Raw genomic sequence first — 12,938 nt, forward strand, 5'->3', positions numbered from 1 at the left:
GGGAGGGTGGAGTAGGGAGGTCTGGACGGGTGGCATGATAAAATGATGTACGATATCGCTGTATTATATGGGGTGCTTTGGCCGGTTTGATATAGGTGTTGGCATACCCAAAAGTTTGGCATTTTTGTTGGCACTTTCAGGGGCTAAACGCAAGACACCTCACGACATGTCAACAATAGAAAATTGATGATATATCCGATTGATTTCAAATACATGGTATAACCCCCCCTTTTATCAGCTTTTTATCTATCTTTGAATTATTCTCCGCCGACCTCCTTCAATTACTCAGATGACCCCCTAATTCCCCTGAAAAGCCCTCCTGGCATCCCTCTGCTCCTGCCCCTTGATCTTCCTCCTCTCCTTCTTCTTCTCAAACTTCTTCCTCTTCTCCCTCCCATACCTCTCCGGCGCCGCCACCGCCTCGATCCTCCTCTTGCTCAACCTCGCCCGCCTCCTTTCCCTAATCTGGTCGCCCACCTCCAGCAACGCCTTGGTGTACTCCGCGCTCCCCAGCTTCCTCTGCAACACCTCCATCACCGCCACAGCCTTGCTCTTCAAAGCCTCATACCTCGTCTTGAAAAGCTCGTTCAACGAGAACGGCGCGCGAATGGACGGGTCAGTCAGGTTCCTTAACGGACGGAGAATGGTCCTGACCGAAACCTCGACCGTCTCCTTGGGGGACTTGATGCAGAACGCTTCGAGCAAATCCATCGCCGCAAGCTTGGACACCATCGCTTCGGGCTTGGGCTGGCGTTCTTTTCTGATGATGGAGCAGAGCTTCCAGAAGAGGTACTTCATGTCTGCCTTGCGGGAGACAGACTTGTCCACTTTGTCTTCTTCTTCGTCTTCGTCTTCCTCCTCGTCGCTGTCTTCCTGTTCGGTCTTGCCGGACTCGAGGTAACCGCCTAGGAACTGGAGGACTTGGGCAATTTCCTGTGCGAGAGTCTCGTCTAGCTCGACGACGTTGAGGATGCCGAGAGAAAGGCGCACCAAAGCGGTGACGTCGTCTTCGTCGAGCTCGAGGCCATACGAGCCCTTGAGTGGGAGCTTCGCATCCCTGCCGGAGGTTTTGGCAAAGTCGGTGAGGTACATGGACAAGAGTCTTGTGGCTGTGAGTTTGACAGTTGTGTTGGAGTGCGCGAGGCAAGTCTGGACTTCGGTCCACAGCTCGGACGTGCTCGGAGCGAGGGCCTTCTGAGGATGCTTGATAACAAGCGTTTGCAGAGTGTTGAGCGCGGTGTTGGCAAGCTCCCAGTCGGCCTCCAGAGCGTCGTCATCCCCAAGAACCTGAGTAATTCTGTCAACAACCAGAGCCAGGTCCTTCTTATCGTTGACATTTGGCTCCCGGCCTTCAAAGTAGAGACCCCAAGCATGAAGCGCGAGCTTCGAAACAGCAGGCTTGTCATCCTGTTGAATCCATGTCCTCAACAACTGCATAAACTTGGACAACCTCTCCTTGTCAGCCACCCGGAAAGATTCCTTGAGCAGCTCACCCGCAGAAAGACGGCACTTTTCACTGTCATCGTTGGCCAAGACGAAAATCAACGGAACGAAGCACGTGGCCACAACTTCTTGTGCGAACTCATCCACCGATTTCTTGAGCAACAGATTGATAACCTCCATAACAGAGATTCGTCCACCTTCGCGCTCATACTTGAGATTGGCAACAATGAACTGGAGCTGCTTTTCCCACCTGTTTCTCTTTTGTGGATAGTCTCGGAGGAATTGGAAAAATGCACCGCGCGCGAGATCTCTGGTGTCCTTGTCAGGGTTGGTGATCATGATAGTGCCGACGTAGTCGAGTGTGTCGTAAATAACAGCCGTTTCCATCTTGCGGTCCAGGACTGACCGCAAGAAATTGAAGGTTACATGCCGGTACAAGGGCTCGGTGAGATCATCCTTCAGCTTTCCGAGGAGCATGTCCAGAGCAGCATCCTTGATGACAATCTCCCTCCTGTCACGCAGGATAACAGAGATGAGCTTCAAAGCTGCTTGCGCCAAGTCAGAGGTGGTGGTAGGCGACATGGATATGGCCTTGGTAGCTTCCTTCAGCGCAACTTTGTACAGATTGGCAGAGTCGTCGTTCTTGAAGGGAACCTTGACAATGACAGTGAGTATCTTGAATGCCGCGATCTTGACATCCTCTTCCGCGGAAAGTACAGCATCACCAAAGATGGGCAGCAACTTGGCGATATTGGCAGCAGTACGGAGGTGGTCATGCTTTCTGAACACAGTCCGGAGAACATCGATGGCAAACCTGACAAGCTTGTAGGTGTGCTTAGCCGTGACACCGCCATCGCTCTTCTTCGCAGCCTTCTGCACGATATATCTCTTGAGACGGGGGTCCATCTTAGGTTGCTCCATGGGCTGGTTAGACTTGTAGACCTCCTGAATGACCTCATAGCAGAAGATCAGGACATCTTGCGAAGCGGCAGCAGGGTTTTCAAGAAGACCCTTGGTGATACGAGTCAGCAGCTCATCAATCTTGCGGACGGTACGGACGTCCAGCTTCTCCAACAGCAAAGACTGGAGAGGCATAGTCAGATCGCTAAGGCGACGGATGGAGGCTGTCTTGGCGACCAACTCCATGGAATCCTGACTCTTGCTGCCCTTAACCTCCTTCATCTTGCCAGTGTAACCTTCGGCATCCTTCTCTTGACCTGTGGCACCGAAGATATCGTCCATGATGACAGCCATGATCTGAGGCAGGCAGTAATCGAGATCACCCTGCTCGAAAGCTGGGATAGCGACCAACAACAGAGAGTGCATGGTGTAGGACAAAATATGAAGCTGGTTGCCTCTGACGAGAGCACCACGCAACTCCTTCAGAATGAACCCGAACCTGTGAGCACCGAGGACACCGGAGATCTTGGCGAGCGTGTCTCTGGCCATATCGCGGGATTCGACAGACTTACTCCTGAGGATATGGCAAATATCAGTCAAGACACCGGGGAGCTTCTCGTTCAAGAGGTTATCCGGGAGAAGGACGAGCAGCTTGGCAATGATAACGCCCACCGGTACTCTGGAGCTGACCTCCGTCTCATCCTTCTCGTGGATGTACTTGAGGAGGGGAGGCAGGAAGCTGCCGACAATCTCGGTGCTGAGCTTCTCCTGGTCAGGAAGTGTGCTCGCGAGGCGGCACTTTTGTACCTCTCCATCCACCTCCATAGCGTCACTTGACTTCTGGTCAAGGGCAGTGCGGAGGGCGTCCACCTCCCTCTCCAGAAGACGGATGACTCGCTTCTGGGAGTCAGGCTTTGACTCCACAAACGAGACGAATCGTCTGAGAATAGCTCTGTATTGTTGCCATTCCAAAGAAAGGGTCAGGCCAGAAACAGTGGTAATGGCCTGCGCGCCGAGGCCATGATCGTCGCCACCTTCTGGATGACCAAAGATGAAGTGCTCAAAGAGGGGAATGAAAAACTGGCTGATGTGCTTGCTGCGGAGAGGTGTCTTGGCATTCACCGACTCCAGCAAGCGAAGGGCCTGCAACTGCCTTGCGACAGCCGGACTGAGGACGTGGAAGAAGAAGGCTTGGTCTGAGTCCTCGGACGAAGGAACCAGGGGCGTCAGATCGGAGACCATCTCCCATTCTGGGAGGCCAGCCACGAGGGCACCAAACACGCGTAGAATCTCGCGTCTCACAGTCTCTGACTCCTCCTTTGATCCAGCGTAGATGGCTGGAAGCAGGATATCAGAAACCACAGTGATGAAGGCTTGTTGCTGGGCGCTGCCCCAAGCATCCTTGGCTGCCCAGATAAACTTGCACAACCCATCGGCAGAGTTTGTCGACAGGACACCAAATTCCTCATCCTGCTGGATGTAGAAGAGCATGTTGTGAAGGAGAGGCATCCATTGGTCCAGAGTAAAGGGCGTCTCCCGATCTCTGGTGATGGAGTTGAATGCGGTCAACCGGACATTGTAGTCTGGCTCATCCAGACGCCTTGGCTTGTAAGCATTGAGATCGCGGCAGGTATCCGCAATCTCTTGTGCCCATGTTTCTGTGGATGCAAACACTGCAAGCACTTCAGCCAAGGTCTGCCTGTTTTGCCTGTCCTTGAAATAGCCAAACAAAGAGGCCACCGTATGATAGACCTTGCTCTTCAGTTCAGTATTCCCCTGGAAATCTTCCAAAGCCATGAAACCCTTAAGAATCAGCAGGATTGAACCTTTGATCTTGGGGCTGACCATCCGCGAGGGTTGGTTGAGCAAGAACGTGGAAATCTCCACTATATCCTGGATGCTGGTGGATGTCTCGACGATAGGAGAGAGTACAACAACGGTATCAACAGCAGAACCCAAAAGGTCTCTGCTAATATCGCGCTGGTCACGAAGAAGACTGCTTATTTTTCCGAGAATGAGGTCGACATTTGGATCTAAGAGCTCAGCTCTTATGAGTTCATTGAACTCTGACTCCTGCGCAGATGCCTGAGCAAGGCCGACAAGGGTCTTGATCATTTCAAGCGCGTATATCTTGACATCAGCCTTGGCCTTTTCCATACCAAGCGTCTCCACGACATTGGGCACAATGCGGCTGTCGATGGCCAAAAACATGGCTGTCTTGGGGAGAGCAGCCCAGGTACCGAGCAGCTTCCAAGTAGCTGATACGCCCTGGGTAGTCTCAACGGCAAGCTTCTCTATCCGAGGACTGATGATTTCTTTCACCATAATGTCTTGATACGGCGTCCAGTCAAAGCTTTGCTCATTCTGGAAGAGCTTGCAGAGGCACTTGAGAGAAATCGTCCTGATAACCTTCAAGAGCAAAGCATCCTTCACGTTCTCAGTTTCTTCGGTTTCCTCGGACTCTTCCTCCCCTGTCGTAACACCAACCTGCCGGCAGGCGGAGATGAGACAGAGGAGAATTGCATTGGCAAGGGACTCCACGTATGGGGAGACCGCACCGCCGAGCTCAGTGATGACAGCCTCAAGCATATTGAGCAGACCGACCTGCTTGCGAATGGGCAGGATTTCCTGAGAGAAGAGCCGTTCATTCAGCCCCTTGGCATCAACGACACGGATGTTGCGCAGTGGGCCAAGCGCAATGTCCAGGAAGTTGCCCATGTCGTCCACATTAAGCTGCCGAATAACTGCCAAACGTGTCGCATGAAGACCGTGCCGGCCACTGCCTGCGCCCTTCTTGGAGATCGTACGGCCGTACAAGAGGTGAAGCAGAACAGGCATAACGGCCTCTCGCTCGTTTGGCTGGATCTTGTTGTCGCCTTGGAAAAGGACAGTAAGCTCGTTTTTAAACCTGGCCTCATCAAGGAGGTACTCCAGATGCTCCTGCTTCTTCTTGACCGCATCATTCTTCCATGCCAAAATGGCCTTCAAGGCAAGCTTTTGCACCTCGATATCACCATTTGCCAAGAGCTTCAGAAGTGCCGTATAGACCTTGTCAGCTTGATAAAGCACTCGAGGATTGTTGAACTGTGAAAACACCCCAACTAAGGCTTTCCGGTCAGGAAGCGACCAACTCGCTTCTAACATTTCTTCAGCCTCTTCCTCGGTGTCTTCTTGGTCTTCAGCCGGGGTCTCGCCATCGCTCATGAAAGAAAATAGATATGGCACTAGGTTTCTTGAGCGTTTCTCAGCCAAGCTCGGGATAGCGTTCAAAGCTTTGAGAGCCATGCTGCGAGCCCTTTGCGAGTGGGGATCAACGATCTTCTGACCCTCCTCGAACTTTTCCAGCATGCCCCTGTACGGCTCCTCCAAGGCCTGAGCGATTGGCTCAGCAGTTCTATGCAGGCCTTTCATGTTCAGGCATTCAAAGTCGGTGAGCGGGAGGCGACGTGGATCCTGGGGCTTGGATGCACCTGACCACCGTTCGGAAGGCTGGTCCAACCAGTCAAAGGCCAAATCGGCCAAAACCTCCTCGCCATGCTTAGACTCGGCAACTTTTTTCATGGCTTCCACCGAGTCATCCCAAACTGGAGCAAGAGGGACGGTCATCATACCAAACAAGAAGGCTGGGATTGCCCGTATGAGCCAGGAAGTTTGATCAAGATGAGCGTAGATTTGTCCCAGTTTTCGAACGTGAACAGCGATCGTTCGTACGTTTTCCAAAATCAGAGACAGCTCTTCACACTGAAGCATCGTTGCTAAGGCTGAGTTGGAATCAGGGGTTGACTCCAGAATTTCCAGAATTCGCAAGGACGCAAGCCGGAGTTCATGAGAGGGCGCGGACAAGTTGTTGACGAGAGACTTCACTAATGGGTCTTCCTCCTCCTGCATGCTGTCACTCCCACTGCTGGTTTCTGAGCTGCTGCGTCCCTTCGCCTTGATCTCCATCAGATACGAGAGCAGGGCCTCGAGGAATGCCGGAGAGTGGCAGAACCGCGGGGTAGCTGCTCTGAGAAGAGGAGCCAGACTTGGATCTACCGACCCAGGGGCAGCACACATTCTGAGATAGGCACGGAAGCCATCGCTCATAATAAAGTTGGCCTCATCGGTTGGTAAAGAGGAGGAGGGCCGTAAGGCGAGCTTTAGCTTCTTAAGCAAAACCTCGGCGATACGGGCATTGGTGGAGGGATGGACTGTCGTAACCTCCAGCACCCGTAAAAGTGCTGAATATTTTGGCAGACATCTGTCCCTCCACGTCTCCGCATATCTCCCAAAACCACCGCTCTCCGGGAAAGGGGTGTCTTCAAGCCGTACAAACTTGTTGACAATCTGATCTTGCCAGGATTGTGGGAGAAGGAAGCCGTCTTTCCCTTTGACCCGCGGCAGGCCCCCATTTTCTACCATATGAGGCAGAAGCACGCAGAGCATCTCCTCGTTTGAGTTTCGGGACCAATGGGCGACGACAAATCTATTGAACGGTCAGTATATCAGCCTTCACCAAGTTAATGGGTCATACACACTTTTGAAAGTCTTTCAGGAAGAGCCCTCTGAACCGTTCAGGGTGGAGATCGGCCAGATAGGAGCAAAATGGAATGTACCACCGCATTAATGGCTCCTTGGTCGTGGTGTTGTTGAGTGTTGATAATGATGGCAACAAAGCGTCTATTGGTGCTTGCCCCCAAATAATAGCTATCCTGGTGATTAGGCGGTCCCATACTTGGCGAGGCGAGATGGCCTCAATCCTTTCCTTGACCTCACCCAGCTGCGTGAGCTGTTGTCCCAGAGCTTTTACAAGAGCTGACCAGTCGTGAATCCGGTTTCCCCTCCGTACACCAGCCGCAACACCTAGGAGCTGCACAAATAACACTGGGCGTGTACCAGCCGTAGCCTCTTGCACTATGCGTGTCTCGATCGTCTTGAAAGTCTCGATTGTTGTATGGTGAATGATACTGGTAAGCACACCGCAGCAGACATCCGTCCATACTGTTTGCTCAGGAAGGTCAGCTTCCCCTTCTGGCACATCCCGCACGATAGTTGCAAAGACCTCCGGGGCAGTCGAATGGACGCCATTGTTGGGAGCCTTGAGCGCCTCGGCAAACATAGTCATGATACCCTGGCTATAGAGCTCATACTGCCTCGTCCCGGCCACACTCTCCAGATCCTTCCTCACATGCTCCACAAAGAGCGGTAGAGCCTTCTCCTTGTGGCTGGGCGCCGCCGCTTTCTTCACCAAGAAGCTCATTGCCTCGGCCGCAAACCGAGCAATATGTCCCGGAATCTTCGCCTTGCCCATCAAAGGAGAGACCGCATCGTATGTGGGTCGGAGGTCAGGAACGACTAGTCTCGAAAGATATTTGAAGAGGAATGCGAGCGACGCAAAGGTCCATTCGATTGCTTCTACATCGTGAACTTTGCTCGCCAGCTCCACGATCAAGCCGAGAGCGCGGGGGTAGTGTTTCTCGAATCGCACACCAAGATCATGGGCGAACGCAGTGACCAGGTCGAGTAACGGCTCTAAAGAATCCTTTTGGTGCGTCGAGATGGCCTCGGCCAAGAGGTCCATAATCTTGTCTTCATGATGGAGAATTTGAGCGAGGGAATCGGTATAACGGGTGACTTTTAGCCTAAAAGACACATAGGTCTTTGACAGGTTGAGTTCGGCCCATCTGTCGAGGCCATTTCTGAGGTAGGAGGTACTCGCTTCGAGATCTTCGGCTTCGAGGTCATGGCGGCGCACTTTGCGCAACGGATCGAGCGAATGGAGCTTTGAGATTTTGGTACTGAATGATTCCCATCTGTGATTCTTTTCGTGAGGCGTCCGCTTGACGCCCCTTTGGGACTTAACAATGCGTCCGGAAGTTGTGGACGGCATGGTGGGTGGTGATCTGGGCTGTTGGTGTTTGCGAAGAGAGCCCAAGAAAGCCTTCAATCGCGAAAACACCACCGCGAAACAGCACCTTGACCTCTGGAAATTTTTTGGCAAGGGTCTGGGTCCATTGAAGCTAAGATAAGCCGATAAGCGGATAAGAGCGGGTTGGTGGGGGCAATAGGACATGTAGCTTTATTGCATAAGCACCACAGACATTGTTGCCATGTGCATACTGGACAGATGCATATACGGTTGTATGCCAATGGGGGCTTAAACACATATCTCGTCTTGTGACATCATGTCCACCACCACCGTAACGAGGACTACTTGAGAACTAAACGAATTGTTGGGTGTGCGCAATAAAAATCATCGCATTGGTATCTCCGTCTAGATGAATCAAATCCCCATCTTATTTATCTCCTGCCTACAATCAACTGCTCTCATGAAGCATGAAACCAAATACCTCCCATCTAAGTAAAGTTCCACTCCTTGAACGCCTCCCTAAACGCGGCAACGTCCGCCGTCTCCTCCTCCTCAGTCTGCACCACATCCTGCCAGAAAGTCCGATTCTCCAGTTTCAGCAACTTCACCATAACCTTGCGCGGATACTGCAGATCAAACCTGATCTCATCCCCAAATTGCATCAACAAACTCTTGCCAATAACCTTCCCGCCCTCGACCTCATCATCTTCTTCCCCCCAGATCCAAATCCGGAAATAATCCCCTTCCACCTCATCCGCGGTCTCAAAATCCTTCACCACAAACTTGCCCAGCTTCATATCCTCGGCCAACACGCGGAACCCAGCCTCCACCAGACCCTTGCTGACAAGCTCAATCGGAACAGGCAAAAACTGCCAGTGAGCGTGAATATTCCTTGATCGGCTGATTTCCCATGTCACAGCCCCGAGCTTGTGCTTCGAAAGTGTTGATACCATACTCTGAAGTGACTCCCGGAACCGCTTCATCTCCTGAAACGTGGTCTTGGCCTGCTCGTCCCCTAGCTCGGTCTTGCTAAGCGTCGCTACGTGGTCAACGGGCGTGATGACGAAGTGACCAGGAAAGTTCAAACCGTGCTCCTTGTAAGTTTCGCTGGTCGTGAGAGGGCCCTTGGCAGTAGCAAGATAGGCAGCCTCGCCGATACACCCAACCATGTGTGTTGAGAGATTTGGATTGCACAGGCAAAAAAAGCATTTCTCCGGTCCGGGTGGCGGAGAACGCTCGCGGTGGCGACGGTGACTCTTGCGCTCATGTCGCGAGTCTCCATGTGAGAATCTCGAGAATCCGGCATCTTCAGCAGACCGCTTCGTGGCGGCAGGCTTGTAGAAGGGGGTCATTGTGCTCCCGGCGGGTGGTGTGATAATGGCATCTCTGTTGAAGGTAAAGGCGTACATAGACTTGGCCCTGGCAGTATTTCCCCACGGTGCCAACGAGATAAAGCGTGTGAGTTGAATACCCTTGTCCTGTTCCTCCTCTGCCTTCTCCGGAAAGAAAGGCTCTCTCTCGAAGCAAAAGTCATCTGGTGACATGGACAGGTGATACTTGGGCTTGAGGGCGGCGCAGAGTTCCGCAATCGCTGGGTTGGAAGGGGCTGTGGTGCTGTTGATGCTCATCTCCTTAGCCTTTGGGCTATTCTTCCAGACATCGGATGGCCAAGTTGTTGTTAGGAGAATGTCTGCACTGTTAGCTCCTCGGAGACTCTTTGCATCGCCTTCGGTGTGAAACGGTGAGATCTGTTCCTTAGACAGACCAGCAATAATGTTCGAGTCAAGTAAGCCTCCGAGTGTGACTATCCGGACACCTTCAGATGTCTTTGTGGTTGAGCGCTTCCCAAGGTAATGAAGATTAGGGGCAATTTCCTCGTCTTTCTCGATTCTCTCGACCACACGTGGGGGAAGAGGAACAGTGCCGACTGTGAAGTATGTTGGGCAAGGGATTTGAATCTGCCCATCCAAGATCTGTGTGAGCTGCTCATCATCCTGTTCGCTACTGAACAGGTTGCCCGTCACGATGGCAAAACTGAAGGCGTTTTTCGCATGGAGTGTAGCTAGTTTGCTGAAGGCTGGTTGGAGTTGACCGTTAATGCTGCCGAACACGAAGCTGATTTGGTCAGTTGATGTGGCATCGCTGAATTGAAGGGTACTTGGAACTGACATTTTGGCAGCCATCTTGATTGGTAAAGATGATATGTGATGAGAGCAGATGCTCTGAGAAAGAGGATGAGGATAAGAGGCTGCCGGCCCCCTGAGGTTGTTGTGAGACGAAATGTTGACCGCCGATCACAAAAATTACCAATTAAATAAGATATCTTGAAAAATTGTGAGATGGTTTCCTCTTATCCTTGAACAAAGAAAGTTGATATCTCGATTCCGTGGTTGGTAGATTTGAACCGCTCTCATCTCACAAATGTCATAAGTGGAAGGCACGATCTCACTGACAGCAGGCGCGCTTCAGCAAGCAATGACGCGCCTCGCCCTAAATTTTTTATCGCTTATCTTCCACCCAAGCTCTCTCCCGCCTTGGCACCCTGATCCTCCCACCTCCAACCCCAACCCGCAGACCCACCAGTTCACCAACCTCCAACCTCAACCTTCTCGAAGCACCATTTCACAAACGAAAGGTCCCACCCCCAAGCCATGCGCAAAACCACCCGCCCCTAATGCAAATGCACACCGCACCGCAACATCTCAAATCCCCAGCATTTCCATCCCCGTCCGTCCCACCCCTTTTTTCTCTCACATTCCCCCATTGTTTACATTTTCCCCCTTTAGGCAACCGATCACCTGTCTCGCAAAAAGAAAAAGCGGAGCCCACACTACCTATCCGATCCGAGAACTCCATACCCCACAACCCGGGCTCCGGTCCGCATTCCGCCATCCCAGGCCATCGCCGGGCTCCACACAGAGCCCGGACCACACCACCCCGGAACGGCTATCTCAACGACGACAGGACAAGGGGTGGAATTTTCTAGTAAATAGTTGGTTACAACCTCACGGCTATATCGTCTCCAGGGAAACGCTCACCTCAACGAAAACTCTGACATGTGTTCTTTTCTTCCATGCGGTAATGGCCGACATGAAAACCATATCCACGGTACAGGTAAAATGACAACCGGAGAGTTTGGAACGGAGGTATAACACATCCCGCGTTATACACTCTTATACCCATCATATCGTAGTTGTGAAAAACTTTTTGAGATTGCAGCCTCTCATTCTACCAGCACGCCTTTCCCCGCTCATCTCTGATCTACACTCTCCATCAGCTGTTACTTCTTGCCAACCAAGCATAAAACTCCTTGCCACATCACCGCCCATCAAAACCCACTCGCTCTCACTCGTTGCCCCGTGAACCCCAGAAACCATCGCCCGATCCGACAGTTCAAAAAACAAATCCATCCCCACCGGCGGCCATCCCGTCATCCAATATCGCAACCCTGCCCTGTCTTAAACCAATGCAAAGAAAAGGGTTAGGTTAGGTGTTCTCCGACGACCCTCTACTCACCAAACCGTTACATTCCCACCCGCTTTGAAAATTTCCCCTGAACACAAAACCCCGTCCTTGGCAAAGGGCCCAAGTGTTTGACATGCAGAGTCCAAGTTATGCTTCCATGCTGGGTCACAACTTGATGAAAGATGAAGTCACAAACTTGATGACCACATGACAACGGACATACAAGTCAAAGCACAACAAGTGCGACAGTCGTCAAGTAATTTTTAAACTTCATTTTGTTCTTGTTTTTTGCTTCAGCCTGTAAACTCACTAGGTACAAAGCTACTTCGTAACAAGCACCCGTGGCCGTGATTTTTTTTTGTTCTGATATTCCCAAACAGTGAAAAAAAAAAAGGAAGGGCGGTTTCTCGGTTCGAGTTCTCCATCATCGCGTATCATGCTGATTGATGGCTCGCCAATAAAAACCCAATCATCCATCCAATTGCTGTATGTTGTCAGAGGGGAGCGATGGCAATCACCCACACAAAAGCAGTACAGGAGTTTCCCATGATGTCCAGGGAAGGGGAGCAGACGAGGATGACTTTTTGCCACAGGGATATCTTGTTCACCAAGATCCCAGGGCTCTCTAAAGCCGTTCTTCTTCTGTCCCATCCCATATTTCTTCCATCTGATCCTGGCAGGAACTTGAACAAAACTCATCTGACAATTAAGTCGTGAGTCGCAGTCCGTCGCAAGTAAAGGTTTCTCCTCCCATCTTATGCTTCCTCCCCTCGGACCAGCAAACAACACCAAAGATGACCCCTTCCTCCATTTTCCCTGGCCTCCATGGTAAATAAACCTGTTGCAAACCACTGCAGAACGCATGTTCGTGGAATCGACGTCTGGATCCACCGTGCGAAAACGGGTTGCCAGGAGGGGTATCTTGTGTGTAAATGCTACAAAGAAAAAAAAGACAAAAACAACAATTTTGGTGTGGTTTCGATGTGTGTCGGACCGAACCGGGATATTCTGATCAGTAAAGTGCTTTTTCGTACAGACGTTGATAAGGGAAGATGAGGTGCCCGCGAATGGGCTGATGACGCGCAATCGTAACAGCTCTTGAGCGGCGAGTAAGATAAAACAAGACCGGTTTGCTGTATCATCGTGATCGCTAAACATTATGAATACATGCCAGTCCATGCCGCAATGCGGACTGACACTTTGACAGTATCGAAGAGCTGATAGGCATCCAAAACATGATGGGCCTTTGCTGAAGTGATACATGCCAAAAGGTGGCAAGTAA

At 51.6% G+C, this 12,938-nt stretch overlaps 3 protein-coding genes across 3 annotated transcripts; all 3 read right to left on the minus strand.

Annotated features, from left to right (window-relative positions):
• Nucleotides 1–215: 215 nt before the first annotated feature.
• Nucleotides 216–8,292, minus strand: UTP20 (U3 snoRNP protein). The gene is made up of 2 exons (XM_062941703.1): nucleotides 6,861–8,292; nucleotides 216–6,808 (listed from the first exon to the last, which is right to left on the minus strand). Exons 1-2 carry the CDS (start codon nucleotides 8,210–8,212, stop codon nucleotides 298–300), a joined length of 7,863 nt encoding a protein of 2,620 aa, XP_062804586.1. The 5' UTR covers nucleotides 8,213–8,292; the 3' UTR covers nucleotides 216–297.
• A 269-nt stretch (nucleotides 8,293–8,561) lies between these two features.
• On the minus strand, nucleotides 8,562–10,633 carry QC764_104640 (uncharacterized protein). Its single transcript, XM_062941704.1, has 2 exons — nucleotides 10,361–10,633; nucleotides 8,562–10,306 (listed from the first exon to the last, which is right to left on the minus strand). The coding sequence occupies exons 1-2, from the start codon at nucleotides 10,372–10,374 to the stop codon at nucleotides 8,680–8,682; spliced, it is 1,641 nt and encodes a 546-aa protein (XP_062804587.1). The 5' UTR covers nucleotides 10,375–10,633; the 3' UTR covers nucleotides 8,562–8,679.
• Nucleotides 10,634–11,977: 1,344 nt separating this feature from the next.
• On the minus strand, nucleotides 11,978–12,919 carry QC764_104647 (uncharacterized protein; the record flags this gene model as incomplete). The annotated part of the gene is made up of 1 exon (XM_062941705.1): nucleotides 11,978–12,919. The coding sequence occupies one exon, from the start codon at nucleotides 12,917–12,919 to the stop codon at nucleotides 11,978–11,980; it is 942 nt and encodes a 313-aa protein (XP_062804588.1).
• Between the last annotated feature and the right edge of the window lie 19 nt (nucleotides 12,920–12,938).

This window comes from Podospora pseudoanserina, chromosome 1 (assembly GCF_035222485.1).
Source record: "Podospora pseudoanserina strain CBS 124.78 chromosome 1, whole genome shotgun sequence".
NCBI lineage: Eukaryota > Fungi > Ascomycota > Sordariomycetes > Sordariales > Podosporaceae > Podospora > Podospora pseudoanserina.